The sequence below is a fragment of the Ovis aries genome, chromosome 9 (assembly GCF_016772045.2).
Source record: "Ovis aries strain OAR_USU_Benz2616 breed Rambouillet chromosome 9, ARS-UI_Ramb_v3.0, whole genome shotgun sequence".
In the NCBI taxonomy this organism is placed as follows: domain Eukaryota; kingdom Metazoa; phylum Chordata; class Mammalia; order Artiodactyla; family Bovidae; genus Ovis; species Ovis aries.
The window spans coordinates 15,921,467-15,939,286 of record NC_056062.1 but is presented as its reverse complement, the minus strand read 5'-3'; the positions used below and the strand labels follow the sequence as shown (position 1 = coordinate 15,939,286).

The 17,820-nt window shown below is 49.3% G+C and overlaps 1 protein-coding gene across 26 annotated transcripts in view; it reads right to left on the bottom strand.

The window, feature by feature from the left end:
* PTK2 (protein tyrosine kinase 2) overlaps positions 1–17,820 on the bottom strand; it is a 190,096-nt gene that overhangs the window by 27,739 nt on the left and 144,537 nt on the right. For all 26 annotated transcript variants that reach the window (XM_060419958.1, XM_060419961.1, XM_060419969.1 and 23 more), the window contains 6 exons: positions 17,208–17,292; positions 13,814–13,914; positions 11,324–11,439; positions 10,436–10,536; positions 9,492–9,581; positions 6,919–7,123 (listed from right to left, as the gene is read on the bottom strand). In XM_060419958.1, the coding sequence (XP_060275941.1) occupies positions 6,919–7,123; positions 9,492–9,581; positions 10,436–10,536; positions 11,324–11,439; positions 13,814–13,914; positions 17,208–17,292 (698 nt within the window). The remainder of the gene's footprint in view (positions 1–6,918; positions 7,124–9,491; positions 9,582–10,435; positions 10,537–11,323; positions 11,440–13,813; positions 13,915–17,207; positions 17,293–17,820) is intronic.

Here is a 17,820-nt window from a genome sequence, read left to right as displayed (position 1 = left end):
ACTTAGAGCAATCACTAAAGTCTGACACAAATGGTATTTCTAAAGTGCAAGCCTGGGGGGTAGTTGAACGAGAGGAAGGGGTGCAGAAGGGAAGCCCGTGGCCTCGCAGCACCAGCCCCCTTCACCAAGAACGGGCTAGGTGCCCCAGGGGCTGCTGCGTCCTCCAGTCTAGGTGAGAGGCCCAGGGCCTGGGGGCCCACAGGGAGCCAGCGCTGCTCCCGTCGGTCCCGGAGCCCCCGCACCCACCTCGCCTGCCCGCCCCCTTAACCTGCAGCCACTGGTCCTCCACGGTCCAGATGGGAGGGCAGCTATCCACGTCTGCTCCACTCTTTCTCCAGGCTTTCAGGGAGAACCCTGAAGGCCACATTCGGGGAAAGGGGATTAGGAACAGAGAGAGGAGAACTGTGCCAGAAACGGGTGAAGGGAGGAGCGATGGCAGCTGCCTGGCGAGTGTGAGGATTTCGCTGTGGGCGCCGGGGGAGGCCTTCGGATGGTAACTGGCAAACGTGTGGATCCTAGCTGCGGGGGGAGCTTCATCCAAAGTTCTCTTACAAACAAGACAAGGCGGGGAAGCCAAAAGAATGAGGAGTGCAGGGGCGGGACAGCCAGCGACCCCCCTAGCGGGGAGGGGCCACCCCGGAGTAGAGACCAGGACGCTCGTTCTGGGCTGGGGAGAAGAGGGCTGGGGTCTTGCCCCCACCCTGTGTTGGCTGCATGATCCAGGCAGGTCACAGGGTGTTTTGAGCCTTGAGTGAAAAGGGCAACAGTATCTCATCCTTGAGAATTATTGTGAGACCAGCAAGGTAAACGGTCTGTGAAGCCATGTAAGCACAAAGGGTTAACTTTTATGAAATTTTAAGTTTAAATCTCCCTAGAAATTTGTTTACTTCATGCAAAACCAGCTGTGCAGCTGAAGGTAAAGCAAAACCACACCTGTAAAGGTCTGAACATCAGGGTCTGGGGTCCCCACAGGGAAGGAACAGGTATGAGGTAATTTTTCACGGAAAACAGTTTAAATTGTACATTAAGTTCCTATTAAATTTATACGTACTATTTATTTTTTATTACTGGGAAGGCTAAGGCCCCAAACATTTTACACTGTAAATACAGGAATAACTGAAACACAGGCTACTCTTCTAGATAAGATCGAGACCAGCAAGATGGCAACGAGAAGGAAAATGCTGATATGATGACTAAGGGGGAATTCAGACACCACCTTTGAGAGGAATTTTGGGAGCAGATACAAAACCACCTGAAAAACACAGCGAAGAAGCACAAGTAATCTCATGTTATTAGTCAAACCTAGAGTTTTTAATCTAGAGTTCACACTCTAGGATAAATGAAGAATCAGAAAGGATTAAAAAAAAAGTGCCCATAGAAAACGTCCATATGATATCTACAAAATGTCAAAAAGATGTGCCTTGCATTTTGGTATCTGGACAATAATAGCAACCACTTTTAAATGTGAATAATTAGCTTTTTTTAAAACAGCAATCATTTTCTGTGCCCAAGACTTCCAGGTCCCCTGTGGATCTTCAGATGAAGCTTTGTTTTCATTATTGCTTACCAAGTGTGTGTGCCCAGCACAAGCATGAAAACTAAACGCATTTTAGATGACTTTATCTAGTCCTGGAGTGTAGGTAGGACTCATGATTCCACTCTTCCGGGGAGTCTAAGTCATTCGCCCAAGCTCATGTGTGTGCTCAGTCGCTTCAGTCGTGTACGACTCTTCGTGACCCTATGGACTGTAGCCCCCCAGGCTCCTCTGTCTACAGGGATTCTCTAGGCAAGAATACTGGAGTGGGTTGCCATGCCCTCCTCCAAGTCAAACAGATTTCTCGAAGGCCAGTTTTGTATGATACAGTTAAGAAGCAAACACGACACCATCAAGTTGCAACAACACACACACAACAGCCAGCACTGCCGCAGACCCACCTGAAGACAAGGCTCTGTAGTGCAGACACAGGGTGAGGACTCAGCAGGCAAGCCCAGGCCCTGGCTGACGCACGCTGGGCGGCCTGCCTCCGGCTGCCACAGGGCCCCTGGGAGACTCAGCCTCACGGAAACTGACAACACTGCTCCCACGGACTCGGAGACCACAGAGGGCCACAGTGGGCAGACACAGCACACACAAGACGGACAGCACAACAGTGACGACCCTTCAAAGTCCCTGAGGGGGGCCCTGTGCCTAAGCCAGAGATGCTGCCTTTGTTCTGCGGGACTTTCTCTACCCGACATGCAAGCAAATTTAAGAAAACCAGCTGTGGAAATTCCATGTAACAGTGTTTTTCTTTCTTCTTTTTCCTTTTAAACTGAACAGTGTTGAGTTTGCCCACCAGTCATAATCATAGCCGGAGAGCTTACTGACTTTAGCTGGGTCTCAGATCAAAGCGCGGAGCGTGACAGTTGACAGCCTGTGCCCCGGACTCAGGTGGACTTGTCTTGAATCCCAGGTCGTAACCCGCGGTCAGTCAGCCACCTGGCCTGTTTCCATTTCCCCACTTGTAAACTGATGATGACAACATCATCTACACCTCCAAGGACCATGAGGGTTCAGATGAAGTACTGTGTGAGAGTTCACGGCACTCAGTCCACGCTGGTTTTCTACACTGTGATTTCTACGGGTGACTGCAGAGGATGGAGACCTGCTCCCGATGAACACAGTGTCAGTTTACTGGGCTTCCTGAAGCGCCCAGGGACTAGGGGGCCTTCCAGGCAGACACTTACTAGGTCAGTGTTCTTTAGGATCGAAAAGATCAGGTATATTGTTTACATTTAACCTACCCTTCACATGTGAAAACGACACGCTTAGAAACAAGGATGAATTCCCAAAGGTTTAAAAAAACCATGGCCGGAGCAACAGGAGCTTTCGTCACTGCCGGGGGTGCTGCACAGGCGCATCCACTTAGAAAAACAGGCGCTGTCGGTACATAAAGCTACAGCCTACACGCACGCAGATGCATGAACATGCACCCACCAGGCATTTGTGCACACATGTTCCCCAAAGACACATCTGGTATGTCCACACAGCAGCAGTGTTGATGCTGTTTGTGTTTCAAAGCTCCAAGATGCAAAGTAGTAGAGGAGAGAAACTACAGTAGTCATAATTGGTGCACGTACAGCAACGAGAATGAGGTACAACCAGCTGAATAACACAGTGATCTCAAACTAAGTCTTGTGCAAAAATAAGTCATAAACAAAAAAGCACACACCGAATGACGGCATTTACGTAAAGCTCAAAAACAGGCAGAACCAACCGATGGTGAGTGGTTACCCTTGGAGGGGGAGCACTAATTGCAAAGAGGTCTCTCTCTAGTGGGTTTCCGGGGTGCAGGCAATGCTGTTTTCTTGTTCTGGTTACTGTGCCCAATTTATGAAAATTCAATGAGTTTACTTCTTGGCATGTCTGTAAGTTCGCATCTTCGCATGTCAACAAACAATTTTTTAAATAACAAAAACTAAGGTACAAAATTTAAATGGATAACTTTATTTATTGCATTCATTTGTCTAAAAGGGATTTAAGAAGCCACATGTTAAATGTTTTCCTGAGATAAAGCTGACAATCTCTTCCTATAAGGAAGCACAGATGTCTTAGTCACACGGAGCGCTGCTCAGCAATGCTGACTTTGACCATAACCTCCAAAGGGGAAAATACACCCGTGGTTTATGTGGTCTCCCTGGCATAGTATCTGCCACACGATGAACTGAATCAGCAAGGGACTAAATGATTCCTTCACTCAAAGAATATTCAGTGCACTCTTATAACTTGTCAGGAACACAGTATGAAACGCTAGCGCACACACTATGAGAAAGTTCCTACTAAGGGATTTCTTACACTTGCCAACAGGCTGCTGAGAGTTGGACCTCATTCTCCTCAGTGAGGCACATTTACGAACAAGGACCAGGACAGGAGGGGGACTGGCCTTCTGGTCAGAGCTGACCCATCCCAGTAGGACCCTCTGCCAAGAGGAGTCTCTGGGAGCCACTATTCTTAGGACACAGTGAAAACAAGCGGTAGTCCCATCCCAGAGGAGAGGAGCCCATGAGAACCTGAGTCTGTCTGCATTGTTTCTCTTGCGGCAGACAAGGAGAATGGGATTGGGGAACATTTTTAAGTGACCTGGGATGAGGATTCCCCCAAATTTATTATCTTCTTTGAATCTTGCATATAATAAAACTTTCAGAAAAGTCACTAAAAGATTCTATTTTCTTGTTTGTGATTCATTGTTATATATAGCTATCCAGGCAAGCTATTATGTTACAAAGTTATATTTTATTTGGTTTATTTGGTAGCCATATTCTACATGTTCAAATACAAAGTTAAGCTTCATTTCTGACTAATACAAAACAAATAGGATAAACTAATACTCAATGACCTGTGCTACCTGTTCACAAGAAAACATCTATAACCCGAGACCTGATGTTTTTATACGCGTGTGTGTGTGTAAATTACTTGCACTTTGCCCTAAACCCTCACCCGGGACACTTTGGGGAGCTACCCCACCTTCACGCCACCATCCTCCAGCCACGTCAGCACTGCCGTGTGCCGAGCATGGGCTCGGCGGCTGTGTGGTCCTCACTGAGTCCTGGAGCCTGGCCTGGGGGTCGGGCGACACCAAGGTGAGTATGACGATCCCTGTCCTCAAGGAGCTTCAGTCTAGTAGGGGATGAGACGTACTAGACTGTGAGCTCCTCGAGGGCAGGAAAAGTGTCTGGTCCTCCTGCCCAGTGACCAGCACCGGCCCAGCCACGTGGTGCCCAGTGTTAGGGCAGCTGACTGGACCGGGCCACGGCCACCTGGGACTGCGCAGGGTGAGCACGGCCAGAAGCAGCCAGAGCTCCGGGCAGCCTGCGGGCAGAGCAGGGAGGAGGCCAAGGAGGATGCCAGGGCCCATCTCAGCAGGTGCGGGCGGGCGCCTTCCAGGCAGAGGCGCAGGTTAGCGTGGCCACGGTGTGAGAAAGGGCAGGAGGGCACTGGCTGAGACTCAAGGAGCCCCAACTGCTACTCTGGAAGCCTCTAACTGACAGGGGGGCAGCAGGAACCCAGTGAAAGCTGTCCTGAGCAGGGAGCTCGGGTAAGACTGACGGGTGAGGCGTGCAGGGCTGGGGGAGTGGGTCTGCAGACACGGAGGTGAGGATTCCCTAGCGGGTCAGCTGGTGCGCGCAGGCAGGCAGGGAGTTACTGATGGCTTCCCGATGCTGGTGGAGACAAAGGCCCCACCATGACCCACAGAAGGCAAGGGCAAGAGCCAGGCAGGAGGAGCCGCAGCAGCTGTGCTCCAGGATACACAGTGCTGTGCAGCGGGAAGCCCAGGCCTGGGGCTGGTGAGAAAAGGTAGAACCGAAGCTACCGGCAGATGGAGCTGGGAGCAAAGCCACAGGGGGCTAAGACAATGAACCCAGAAGGGGCTGAGGGGACGAGAAGTTGGTCGATACCCCGAATGATGGGGAAGGACGAGCTGCGGCATCCAGCATCGAAGTGGAGAGGTTCAGGGACAGAAACTCAAACTCAGGAAAGGTCAACAAGGAACCAAACACACGTAGGAGCAAACCATGAAATAAAGCATGCCCCAACAGTGGCAGTGCATATAGCTGAACTGTATGGAGACTTTCAGCCTGGAGAAAGCGGTCTCAAGAGACCTGAGGGGCCATCAGAGAGAAGCCCTGCAGCAGGATAGAGGTGGTCGGGTAGTGGGTGTCACGGGAGTCACGGTGCGGCCAAGGACATCGACCCCCGCCTCCTCTGCCGGATTTCAAGATCCGGGGTCAGGACTGTGCATGCTCCCGCTGGACCCACAGAGCCTAGCCTAGGACGAGGAGATGCAGCACAACAGCTGCTGACTGGACAACTGGCTCCCACCTCGCACCCAGGCCCTGCTCCCTCCTGGAATCATTTTCTGTGTTGAGCCGCCTGTGCTGAGCCAGGCTGGAGAGGGTTCAAGCTCTGGGGGTGTGGGCAGGCTACAGGAGCTGCCCAGGATTCTGCACCCTGACATTCAGTGATTTTGTGAAATACAGCAAATAAAGAAACTTACCTAAGATCAGGGAGTACCCCAAATAGGAGCCAGGTGATTTGGCATATTAAACCATGGTACTGGCTGGCTGGGTTATGTATTATATTAAAGTGGCCTGCTGATTCAAGTATCAAGCTGCAATCTAGACTTAATTCAACAACTGGTTCCTGAGCACAGACGAGGTACTGGTCCTAAGCTCTGCCCCGGGGCTACAGGAATGCGTAACCTGGACGAAGGCCACCCACTGGCCGGTCAGCTCTTTGCAGCGCCTCCGGACACTCAGCACACTGAGGAGCGCCGTGTGCTCCCTCCAGGGACGGGGCTGCTGCAGGCTTGGGTCTAGCGGTGCCTGGCACAGAGCAGGGGCCGCAGAAGGCAGTCAAGCAGGCGAGGTGGGCGTCTGAGCTACAGTCACACAAGTTCTGAGAGGGCACCACACGGATGAGCCTGTCTCTTTTGGGGGCGGGTGGGATTAGGGAGGTGACACCTGAACTGGGCTGTGAAGACTGAAGAGGGGCACCCCGGGGGCAAACGGGGCGGGGGGGGGGCAGGGGGTGGAAGGAAAGGCAGCGAGCAGTGCGTGGAGGTCCAGGTGGTCAGGGGCTGGGTGCAGCTGGAGCGGAAGGCACAGTGTGTGCATAGAGATGGAGAGCTGAGCGGGAACCAGGTCAGGAAGGACCCGGGAGCGGCGCCAAGCAGTCAGGCCAGGGAGATTTGATCACCTTCTCAACTTTAGGAAGACTCTAAGACACATGCTTCTTAAGACTAACGAGGTGTAAATAAACACAAATCAGTAACGTAATCATGCTTGCCCAAGATGTACTGAGTAGAGGATCTGCCAGGGAGAGGCGGCCAAGGCCTGCCCCCACCCCTGCCCCGGCCCGGCCCCCAACCCCACTCCTACCTGAGCTGAGCTTTGAGCTCAGTGAAGCGGGGCCGCCGGCTGGGGTCGTACGCCCAGCACTTGGTCATGAGGCTGTAGAGAGTGGGAGGGCAGTTGGGAGGCATGGGCAGTCTCTCCCCATTCTCAATGCGCCCGATCACATCATTGTTCTTCACGCCCTGAAAAGGCTTCACGCCATGCATTAGGATTTCCCACATACACACACCTGTGGGGCGGGAACAAAAACACAGCCGTGAACTTGGCAGGAGGAGGGCAGTTCCCACATTTCAGGAGTGACTTCACAGCTGGCACACGGGCCAAGTAAAGCAGCATTCAGTTAGCTCTGCTATCAAACAGAAACAGAAACACTAGTTTAGTAGGATGGGAATAATGAAACAGTATTATCAAGAAAAAAAACATTATTTGTCTAAGAGGTTTATCCTTTAAAAAAATCTACACTAGAAAACACACCAGCCCCCAGCTACAGTGATATTTCACAGCATACCTCAGTGAACTAATTTTAAAGAGGCTGAATGCATTTTAGATTCCCCTCCACTTTAGTCCAACCTGCTCATGATCACAGCAGCTGACCCAAGGCCTGACAGAGAAAACCCTACAGTTCAAGTCTTAACGCGTTCAGACTCTCAGATTTCTCTCAAGGCCCCGTCACCTGGCGTGCTGGCCATGCAGATGTGCCCAAGAACATGCCCCTTGGAGCTTCTGCTGGTGCTGAACTCTCTAGATTCAACACCGCTCATCATCTTCGTCACAGCTCTCCTCTTGCAGGTGCCTTTGTGAGTTCCTTGCCCTGCCCACCACCCCCGACCCTGGAAGCTCCCGTCTGCCCCACCACAAGCGTGCCCTGTGCACCTGGTGCCAGGGCAGCGGCAGAGGGGCTGTGACTGTCTTTCGGCATCTTCAGCACCTAAGCTGGTGTGTGCCTCAGACAGGAAGGCACAACTTCACGTCAATGTGAATTAGATCTGAAATTAGCCAAAAGCCAATGGTTTCAAAGAGTGTATGACCACCCCACCCCCCCAAAAAACTGCCTTACTTCTGTTTTTTTTCTCACCAGTAATTATGACAATATCACTAGTAATGACAACACCAGGTATCATTTCTTGAGACTTCAATGTGTGTCTGGAACTCTTCCTTGAAATTTACATCATCCTTAATCCTCACACCTTACATCTTTTTAAAAACTGTTGTTTATGAAATCTAAGATGCTATGGATTTTAAGATGCATTATTATTTTACATTACCAGAAAGGGAAGGAATATGCTGCCAACTAAATTATAATGGGATCCTTTGTTACCTCTTAGAATTATTTTACTCTTACCAAAGAGCTCTTTTAAACTCATTCAGACAAGAAAGTAGCACCGATATGAACAAAACCAAGTCTACACAAGAATGACACCAACTGTGAGATGCCACTGATGCGTCACAAAGCCTAGCTCCAGAAATGCGAAGAGAAAAAAAAAAACAAACAGGCATCGCAGACCCTGAAATGTGGAATTCCCTTGAGAGGTTAAGCAACCTGCTCCATGGGTCGCAAAGCAGACAGTGAGGTCTTAGGATCTGAAGCCAACTGGACTGCAGCCCCTTCTCCAATCTCAGGGCACTGTTTCCTGTCTGACTGAATTCCTTCTTCCACCTAATATGGGTTAAGGCACTAAGTGGTTGTTGAAAGGCAACAACAAAGAAGCAGAAGAAAAAATGAGAACACATACTTGAGGAACATAAAGTTGTTTTTCTTTATAGGAAAAAGAAGGTGCATAAACTTAACAGAGCATCTCCTGGGAAGCTGTCTGAGATCCAGCAGAGGAAATATGCACAGAGGACCACGCATGGGATCGACGTGGGCGTGTTGTGACTGAGAGAGGAAGTGCAGGGAGAGCGGAAAGAGGGAGCCTACGTCGGGGTGGCACACCTGCTGCACACGTGGAAAGGGGACAGTCAGGCGACCCTGAAGGTCAGAACCAGTTTCAACGGGAGGAAAGGATGTCAGGATGAGATGTCTGGAAAGTAGGGCGGAGACGGAGCATCATCCACACCAAAAAGGTGAGTCATTTAAAAATGCAGGTGGGAAGAGGGAAGAAGCGCAGCAGGATGAACGTCAGCCACACGCACACACGCCTGGGGGCTCTGCAGGGACGCAGAGGGAAGGAGGGGGATGGCAGGGGCCACCAGAGCTGGTGGGGGCGAGCAGCAGCGCTGCAGGACGCGGAGGGACAAGCCTCCCAGCCTTGAGACAGGCTGGGAAGGAGGCCAAATCCAGAGAGAGGTGAAGGGCAGTCAGTCTCAGACACGCTGGATTTGGGGGCCATTATGTCACCTGACGGGCAGGTCAACCGTTTATATCACTCACGTAAAAGTGACACCACACAGAAGGCTGCAGAGAGGAGGCAAGGGAGCAAAGAGCTTACCCCCGTGAGGGAGGAAGAGGCCCGCGTTAGATGGGTGAGGATGGCGTGTGATGAGGGGGGAGGGCAGGGGAGGGCAAACCAACTTCTGACTCTGATCAGACAGCGCGAAGTTTATTCCGTAGAACATATGAACTGTAATTTTAACCACAGAAGTTCTCAAATACTCACCAAACATCCACACGTCACTAGCTGAGGTAAAACGTCGAAAATTGATTGACTCAGGAGCCATCCATTTAATAGGCAATTTTCCTTTGGAAGCTGGAAGATTAATTTCAGAAAGTAAAACCTCCCTGCTATCTGATTAGGGACCTCACAGTTAGAGCCAGCTGAGATTCCCACTATGGGGTGTTTGGGAGAACCACTTTCCCCTTCCTTTCAGTGCTGGTCACGCCTCACAAACAGCTCACAAGTAACTCGCCTTGCCTCCTCCGTGTCCCCAGTGTTCCGTGTCGCCACTACTGTGGCTGTGGCCACCCCGACAGTGTGCCCAACACCTCCCAGTGGCTCGCTCTGCACTTCCCCAGGGGTAACATGCCCTGTGCCACCGAACAGCCTGCGGAGGAATCTCTTTTCATATCTTTCCGTGTTCTTTCCCTTTTCACCTGTGAGGTTTGAGCATTCTCTCTATAGCCCAGGTAACAGTCTTTTGTTGGGGATGTGGTTAGCAAATATCTCCTCCCACTCTGTAACTGGTGGTCTTTCCATCCATCTGCCCAGGTCTTTTGCAGAACAAAAGGTTTTAACTTCTGATGAGGAACAAGTTATTACTTTTTCCCTTTTATTCATGTTTTTGGTGTCAAATCCAGGGACTCTTTACGTTGCCCTAGATTCAAAAGATTTGCCTCTATTTTACTTCCTAAAGTCTCACAGTCTTAGGTCTTATAACTAAGTCTATGATGGCTCTGAGTTAATGGGGAGTGAGTGTAGGTTGCGGGCCGTTTCTTGCCCAGGGATGACCAATTGCTCTAGCGCCTTCACTGAGAAGGCTGTCCTTGCTCCATGGACCTGACTACACACCTACGTCAAAGCTCAGCCGAGCACACTAAAATGTAGTTTTCTTAAGAGCTAAAAATCACTGAACATACTTCCTACTTGACACTCTGGTTTCTTACCTTTGTAGTAAGTACTATCTTCCATGTATCGGGATAATCCAAAGTCTCCTAATTTTACGCAATCGTTTGAGGACACCAGAACGTTCCGAGCAGCAATGTCCCTGAAAAGGAAGAATGTGGAACAATAAATTTTAATATGAGGGGAAACCCCCACAAATTGATCTGTATTATATAAAGACATATAGGTACTTTGAAAGACAGCTTATATATAATACAAACAGGAACTTTATTATACACTGAAAAAGAGAGATGCTTTTATTGTTTTACTTCAAATATATTCCTTTTGGCAGATATTTACTCACTCAATAATATGGTGATTAGTATCCTGAATAATGGCAAAGAAAATTCTTAAATAATGAAACCACTTACTACTTTTCATACAGTCACACTGCCCACTGCAATAACTGATGGACAGTATAGGGCCAGGGTGTGTAACCCTCTGTTACTAACAAATCTCATTAAATACAATTAAAATGATCTTCAGAACACTAGCAACACAAAATACTAGGCAAATGAATTGTAAGGGCTTTCACTTGTACTCAAATGAGAGACCCAAATTAAGAACAGAAATTCTGCAGAAGGCCAACAGATAGTTACTCATGACGCTATGGTGTCCTAGAAAGTTCCACAACAATACGTTTGAGGTCCACAGTGCCACATAGAGGCTGTCAACAGTATCTGTGGAAGGAACCAGTGATCTGCTTCAAACTCCATGTGAGGAAAAGCCCTCAACTCCATGAGGTCCCATGCCATGGCACTACACAGCAGGACTTTCAGCGCTGTCTGTGTAGGAGTCAAGAGGGGCAAAGGGCCTCAGGTACCGTGAGAACCTCTTTCCGCCCACCCCCCCACTCAGAGGCAGCTCACCAGCTTCATGACTGGTCTCACCTGTGTACAAATCTTTTACTCTCCAGATACGCAAGGGCTGTACTAAGCTGATAGGCATACAGGATCAAAGACGCTAGATCCAAACTGTATTTCCTTACTTGCAGAAACGACCGCAGCTTTTGCAACAGTGACCAAAAGGAACAAGAGAAATAATTAGTGTCAGAGACTAAAAATCAATAGCAGAAGAGCTATATTCAACAACGATCTGGAAAGGTCCAAATGCATTTTTATGAGAATGCCTTCAATTCTATCCTAAAAAAGAAAAAAAAAAAAAACAGGCATAATGAAAGAGACACATCATCTCAGAAATCATGCTTAATTATTCTTCATTTGAGATCCAATTGCAAAAATTAGAGTCCTAAAGATTACAGACACATTTCTGAAAAAATACAGAAAGATGGTTCCAAGGAATGAATAAAGGTGTGGTATAAAATACCACTAGATAATGAGAGCTGGAGAACAAAAAAGAGAATCTAGTTACAAAACAAGCCTCCTCCACAACCACGGTCAGCCCAACTCCCCAGGCCACCCCACGCCCCAGGCCGACCTGAGCACAAGGAGATGAAGGCAAAGGGGAGGCAAAAAACTCCCCCCTTCGCCACCAGGGAATCTTGGGTGAAGAAGGGTAAAATGGTTACGTGTTTACAGGTGTTTATGCACTAGGCTTACGGGTCCATACTATGCCCATAAGGATTAATTCAGCTAAATGCCAATATAGCAAAGAAGGCAGATGAACTCCAATCCTACACAATCTCCCTACACATAAAGTGAAGTGAAGCGAAGTCGCTCAGTTGTGTCCAACTCTTTGCGATCCCATGGACAGTAGCCAACCAGGCTCCTCCATCCATGGGATTTTCCAGGCAAGAATACTGGAGTGGGTTGCCATTTCCTTCTAGCATTATTAATGATCTAAGCCAGAAGAATTAGCAAATTCTCCAAAAACAAAAGCAGAAAAATAATGTGAAAAAAACAATTTATGTAAACACTCCATTTTATTTGGAAAGGTGTGGGAGAGGAAGAAGAGAAATCCTAGAGGCCTTAAGATATTTCCTTCACCAGAAAGTTTTGTCAGGACTGGAAGTGGCAGGTGACCAAGTGGTTATTTTTTCCCCTCTCTTGCTGTTGCCTAAAGAACATGCCCAGTGATTTGAGAGCGAAAGAAGCAATGTTAGAGAGGTTTGGGTAAATGAATGCTGAATTTAGGTAAATAAATCAGAACCACTGTTTCACCTTTGGGGGACTTCACTTTGGAGTGTCTTTTAGACCATTTAATGTTAGCCACAGTTTCTTCTTAGAGCCTCACAGAGCTGTCATCAGAGCTGGAGAGGAGATCAGGGGGGCCACCAGCAGCGCCCTGTACCCAGAAGGCAGGGCCAACACCATTGTGAGAGGACGATGGGCCCAGGCCATCTGATTCCCCGAAACTAAAACCCCGATTCTCACTAAAAGCAAAACTGCCTGGTGTCCTTCCAGAAACAAGTAATGTGCACAATGTGTTAGATGGTTAACCTATTAGATTTCAGCACCAATGTCACGTGCAGACATCTGGAAGGTTCACCCCAAGAGGGCCCATGGAGCCACCTGGAGACGCACAGAGGGCGGGGCCCTGCCGGCCCGCCCATCTATGACTCAGCGGCCTGGGTGGGGACCCGCGTCCAGGTGGTGGTGATACACCGACTTCTGCGCTCCAGAGAAGGTCAAATAAGGACATCTGCCCACACTCTGCTACGTTTTAAGAAACTGTGACTCACATTAGTTGGTCTGAAAGACACTGCAAAGTGAATTCCCCCAAAGATGAGGCAGTAGTTCTGATTTACCTGAATTCAGCACTCATTTACCCAAACTCCACTAACAGTTTTTTCACACTCAAATCAGTGGGTGTGTTCTTTAGGCAACAGCGAGAGAGAGGGAATAAAGAGAACCACTTGGTCACCTGCCACTTCCTGTCCTAACAAAGCTTTGGGGTGGGAAGACCCTGCCGCCTCCACTGAGCTAGGGGACTACTTGGGAATTTAATGAGGACGCTATACTACTATAGTATGTGTATGCACACATATACACACTCTCCTATGTATCCTATGAGAGCGCACATCACACACTTCCCTGCGGGTGCAGGCGCGGCGGATGGGGGCGGGCACCTCTCCGAGCATGCACTATGAATATGCACACATATACACACTCCCCTATGTATCCTATGAGAGTATACATCACACACTTCCCTGCGGGTGCAGGTGCAGTGGGTGGGGGGCGGGCACCTCTCCGAGCATGCACTACGCATATGCACACATATACACACTCCCCTAAGTATCCTATGAGAGTGTGCGTCACACACTTCCCTGCGGGTGCAGGCGTGGAGGATGGGGGGCGGGCACCTCTCCAAGCATGCACTATGTACATGCACACATACAGACACTCTCCTATGTATCCTACGAGAGTGTACGTCATACACTCCCTTCCGGGTGCAGGCGCAGCAGGTGGGGGGACGGGTACCTCTCCGAGCGTGCACAGCTCCATGATGATCCAGACCGGGTTCTCTGTGATGACTCCAATCAGCTTCACAATGTGAGGGTGGTCAAACTGACGCATCGTTACTGGGGAGAAACAGGTGTCCACCGTCATTGTTTTGAAGATCTTTCAGTTTCCTGAAGATGAGTTCAGTTAAGACTCGGGGCTAACAGGAGTTCCCTGGGGGTCCAGTGGTTAGGACTCAATGCTTTTCACTGGCTGAGAAAACCTCCTTTTCTTTTCCAGGGACAAATCTGACCTGAGGCTAACTTTCCAGGTTTTCCTCTGGAAAGCTGACCGAGCTGGAATGTGTGATTCATTCTCTAAGAAATACCCTTCATGGTAAAACCACCTGATTGGTAAATTGCTGGTGGGGCAGCAGCTTTCCTGAGTGTGAGTGCTGCTGGGCGTCCCCTGCAGGGCCCCAGAGTCCATGCCGGTGGCTTTGAGAGGATTTCTCCTTGACCCGAGAGGCTCTGGCATCCACCACTGTGGCTGTATCACCTCCCAGCACTTTCAGGGCTAAGGAAGCAGTTCCTGGACCACTGTGAGGACTTCCCTGTGGGGAAATGCCAGCATGTGAACTCCTCTCAGAAAGTCGGATGCCAGAAGTGGCCTGTGGCCGTCACATGAGTGTGACTGCTTTGCTGAGCCTAAGATGACCAAGAGGGCCCTGCACAGGTACACATACTTAGATGTGGGGACCTATTTTTAAGCATGTACACATTTCTAACATCAGGTTAAGGAAGTCACCTGCCCAGTACTCTAGGATGACTGAGACGCAGGACAACATTCCTAGAACTATAGAACCTCAAACCTGGAAGCAACTTTATAGGCAACCTAGTGCAGTGGTCCCCCCAAAGCACCTGGATTTCACAGACTATTGAAATGAAAAAAAAAATTGTTTTAATTTTGGGGACCAATTCAGGGTTGATTTTTATGTTGCTAAGCAAGAACACGAGCAACAACGCAGGAGAAAATGTCTCGTCATACCCACTCTAGTACGGAGCCCAGTGTGGACTGCAGCTCAGTGCCGGGTCCATCTGGGGAGGACAGGCCTCTCTGCTTTCACTCTAGATACCACACAGCTGACCCTCCACATCCACAGGGGACAGGGCCCAGGACCCCCGGGGGGAAACCAAACTCTGTGGATGCTCCAGTGCATCTGAAAACAGCGCAGCATTTGCATGCAGCCTGCGCAGCCTCCAGGTACTTTGACTGTCTCCTGCAACACCTAATACGACGTGAACACCATGCGCACAGATGCCAGAGTATAGCAGAGTCAAGCTTTGCTTTTGGGGACTTTCTGGGATTCTTCTCAATATTTTCAACACACGGTTGGTTGAATCTGTGGATGTAAAACTTGTACATAAGGAAGACTATATATCCTACCATCGCACCCAAGGACTACAGTAGCTCTTCTTGCAGACTGACCACACCCTCACTTAAGAGAACTCAAATCCTTAAGGTATTCTCCCCTCAATTTTTCCCACACATTTCAAAAATAGGACCTGTTAGTTTAAAACAAAGAAACAAACAGAAAACACCACACACATCAATACCTGGCACAAAATCCAAAATGTACCACTGAAAGTCATCTCGTCAGTACAGTTCATCACTTCAGTATAGTGTGATGGCTTGGGATAGACATTCAGGAACTCAGTATATTTACCCTGATTTTCAATTGACTTACCATCACTTTCGGTTTTGTTACCCTTAACATATAGTTAACAAGCTTTTCTATTTCCTTGGGAGTAATTATTGAGAATACTGCACAGAGCAGGGCTAAGAGGAGACTGCGGCCGCCAGGAAACCATTTGCGGGACTGAAGCCCACCAGGCGCAGCAGTCTGACTCATCACCCAGGGCCAGGCGCGCAGGCCAGGGTGGCTGCTGGCTTCCACAAACCAGAGCCACTGCAACACAGTCTTGCTCGCTCCTTTTTGAGTTGTTTGTGGCTCTTCCACACACTGATGGCAGAGCTGAGCAGCCGTGACACGGACCACCTGGCCTGCAGAGCCCAGGATATCTACTACGTGGTGCTTTATAGAAAGAGTTTAATGACCCCTGATCTAGGACATACTGCCACACTTACATATATAGCCTGTCAAAGCCCTGCAGGATTTTAGGTATACTGCCTGTAGCATGTTTCTCTGAAATTACAGCCTTTCAAAAAGAAAACAAGGTTAGTTTGACCTGACTACTTACAAAATGCTAAAACTGATTTTTGTAATTATGATTCCAAAGTCTTACAAAAATCACAATACCTACTCGGAAAAATTTTAGAGAAAGGTAAGCAAATTTTAAAAGCGTACATTTTTGAAATATATAATGCACTTTACCACCAAAGGAAAAGCACACAGGCTGTTAGGTAATGCTGGCTGATACGCAGTCCATGTTTTCTCAGCCTCGACGCCCTGCAGAAGCACACTAGCTGAGGCGGAAGTCATCGCCAGGCCCTGTCTCGTACTCCAGTCAAAGACCAAGGAACAGGATCAGGACTTGCTCTGACTTGACTGATGAAGTGACCATCTGGTTTACTCCATGACTTATCACTTACTGGGCCGCTGGGTGGTAAATATTTATCGAAATTCCATGTACATGTGACGAAAGATACCAAGATTCATTCATGCGACCAACAGCTACAACCAACTTCTGTGAGTTAAGCGCTGTGCTGGCTCTGGGGCTGAGCCGTGAGCAAAACAGACACGGTCCCTGTCCCCACTGAGACTTACAGTCTAGAGGGAGAGAGAGACATCGTGTATTTAATTATGGACACTTGGGAAGGGAAAGACCAGGCTCCCGCGACAAAGCCTCTGAACAAGAGGCCCTTCAACTCTGCTGGTCGGGAGGAACAAGCCCTGTGGAAGCAGGATGAAGGACCCAGCCAGAGGCAGGGGGGAAGGAGCTGATGTGCACACAGGCAGGACCAGGGCCTGCTCTCCACAGGGCTGTCCTCAGGAGAGGACCTGCCACACACGACTCTCTACGGCAGCCCCTCGGGATGGTCTGGGCCCTGCTCCCCACTCATTCTCGGGTTCCATCCTGCAGGGACTGTGTCTGTCCTGCTCACTGCCCAACTCCAGGACCTGCAGGCATCACTACGTCTGCCCAACCCCAGTGTAGAGATAGTTACGGTACAAAGTGCCAGGGGATGATGGGGCAGTAAGTCAATCTGCCTTCACACCCCAAATGTGATAGCCCCGCTAGAGAACTCTGTACCCATGAGCCTCGACAAATACAGATATGAACTGCACGGCAAGAGAATAAATGTAGCTGCCTCATAAAAGTCAAAACATTATTTTTCTTCTTCAGAGACCGTTTGGATTTCATAGACAGAAAGTCAAAATGGAGTCCCGCAGAAATGTCTACAAACTTACAGGCTTCTTGAAGGAACTTTTCTCTCACACTGTCCGAAGTACAGTTTTTACATGTTTTAATTGCAACCGCCAAAGCTGGATTCTCCTGTGATGGGGACACATGGAACAAGAGGTCTCTGTGTTAATCAGTGGGCACATTCAGGAAGGACAGTTTATTCTGCACCTCTGTGGATTCTGGATCAGACAGAATCAGAGCTATAATATCTTAACAGTGGGAGGAACACTTAGAATCCTCTGTAGAAAATCCCCAGAAAGCAGACATGTAAGTAAAATGCTGCAGGTGACTCGTGTCCCACAAACACCCACCCCCCACCCGTGGTGCCTCCGGGACTCCTGCAGGGGCTCAGGCTGCATCGGGAACAAGGGCCGGCAACCCTGTGCACCGCCAGCTGATGTCCCAGGGGAGGATACGGACAGACACCGCGAGCGAGACACTGAGACGTCGCAGAGCAGGTTAGAAGGTAAGCTCCTGGAGAGAGAGCAGAGAGGGGACGAGAGCAAAGACCTGCAGGAGGGGAGGGGGTGGCCCTGTGGCTTCTACCCTGGAAATGTATGTGTTTATCCTATCCTTGGCTTTGGGTGGTCCCTTCCAGAACCATCTATTTGTTTTATT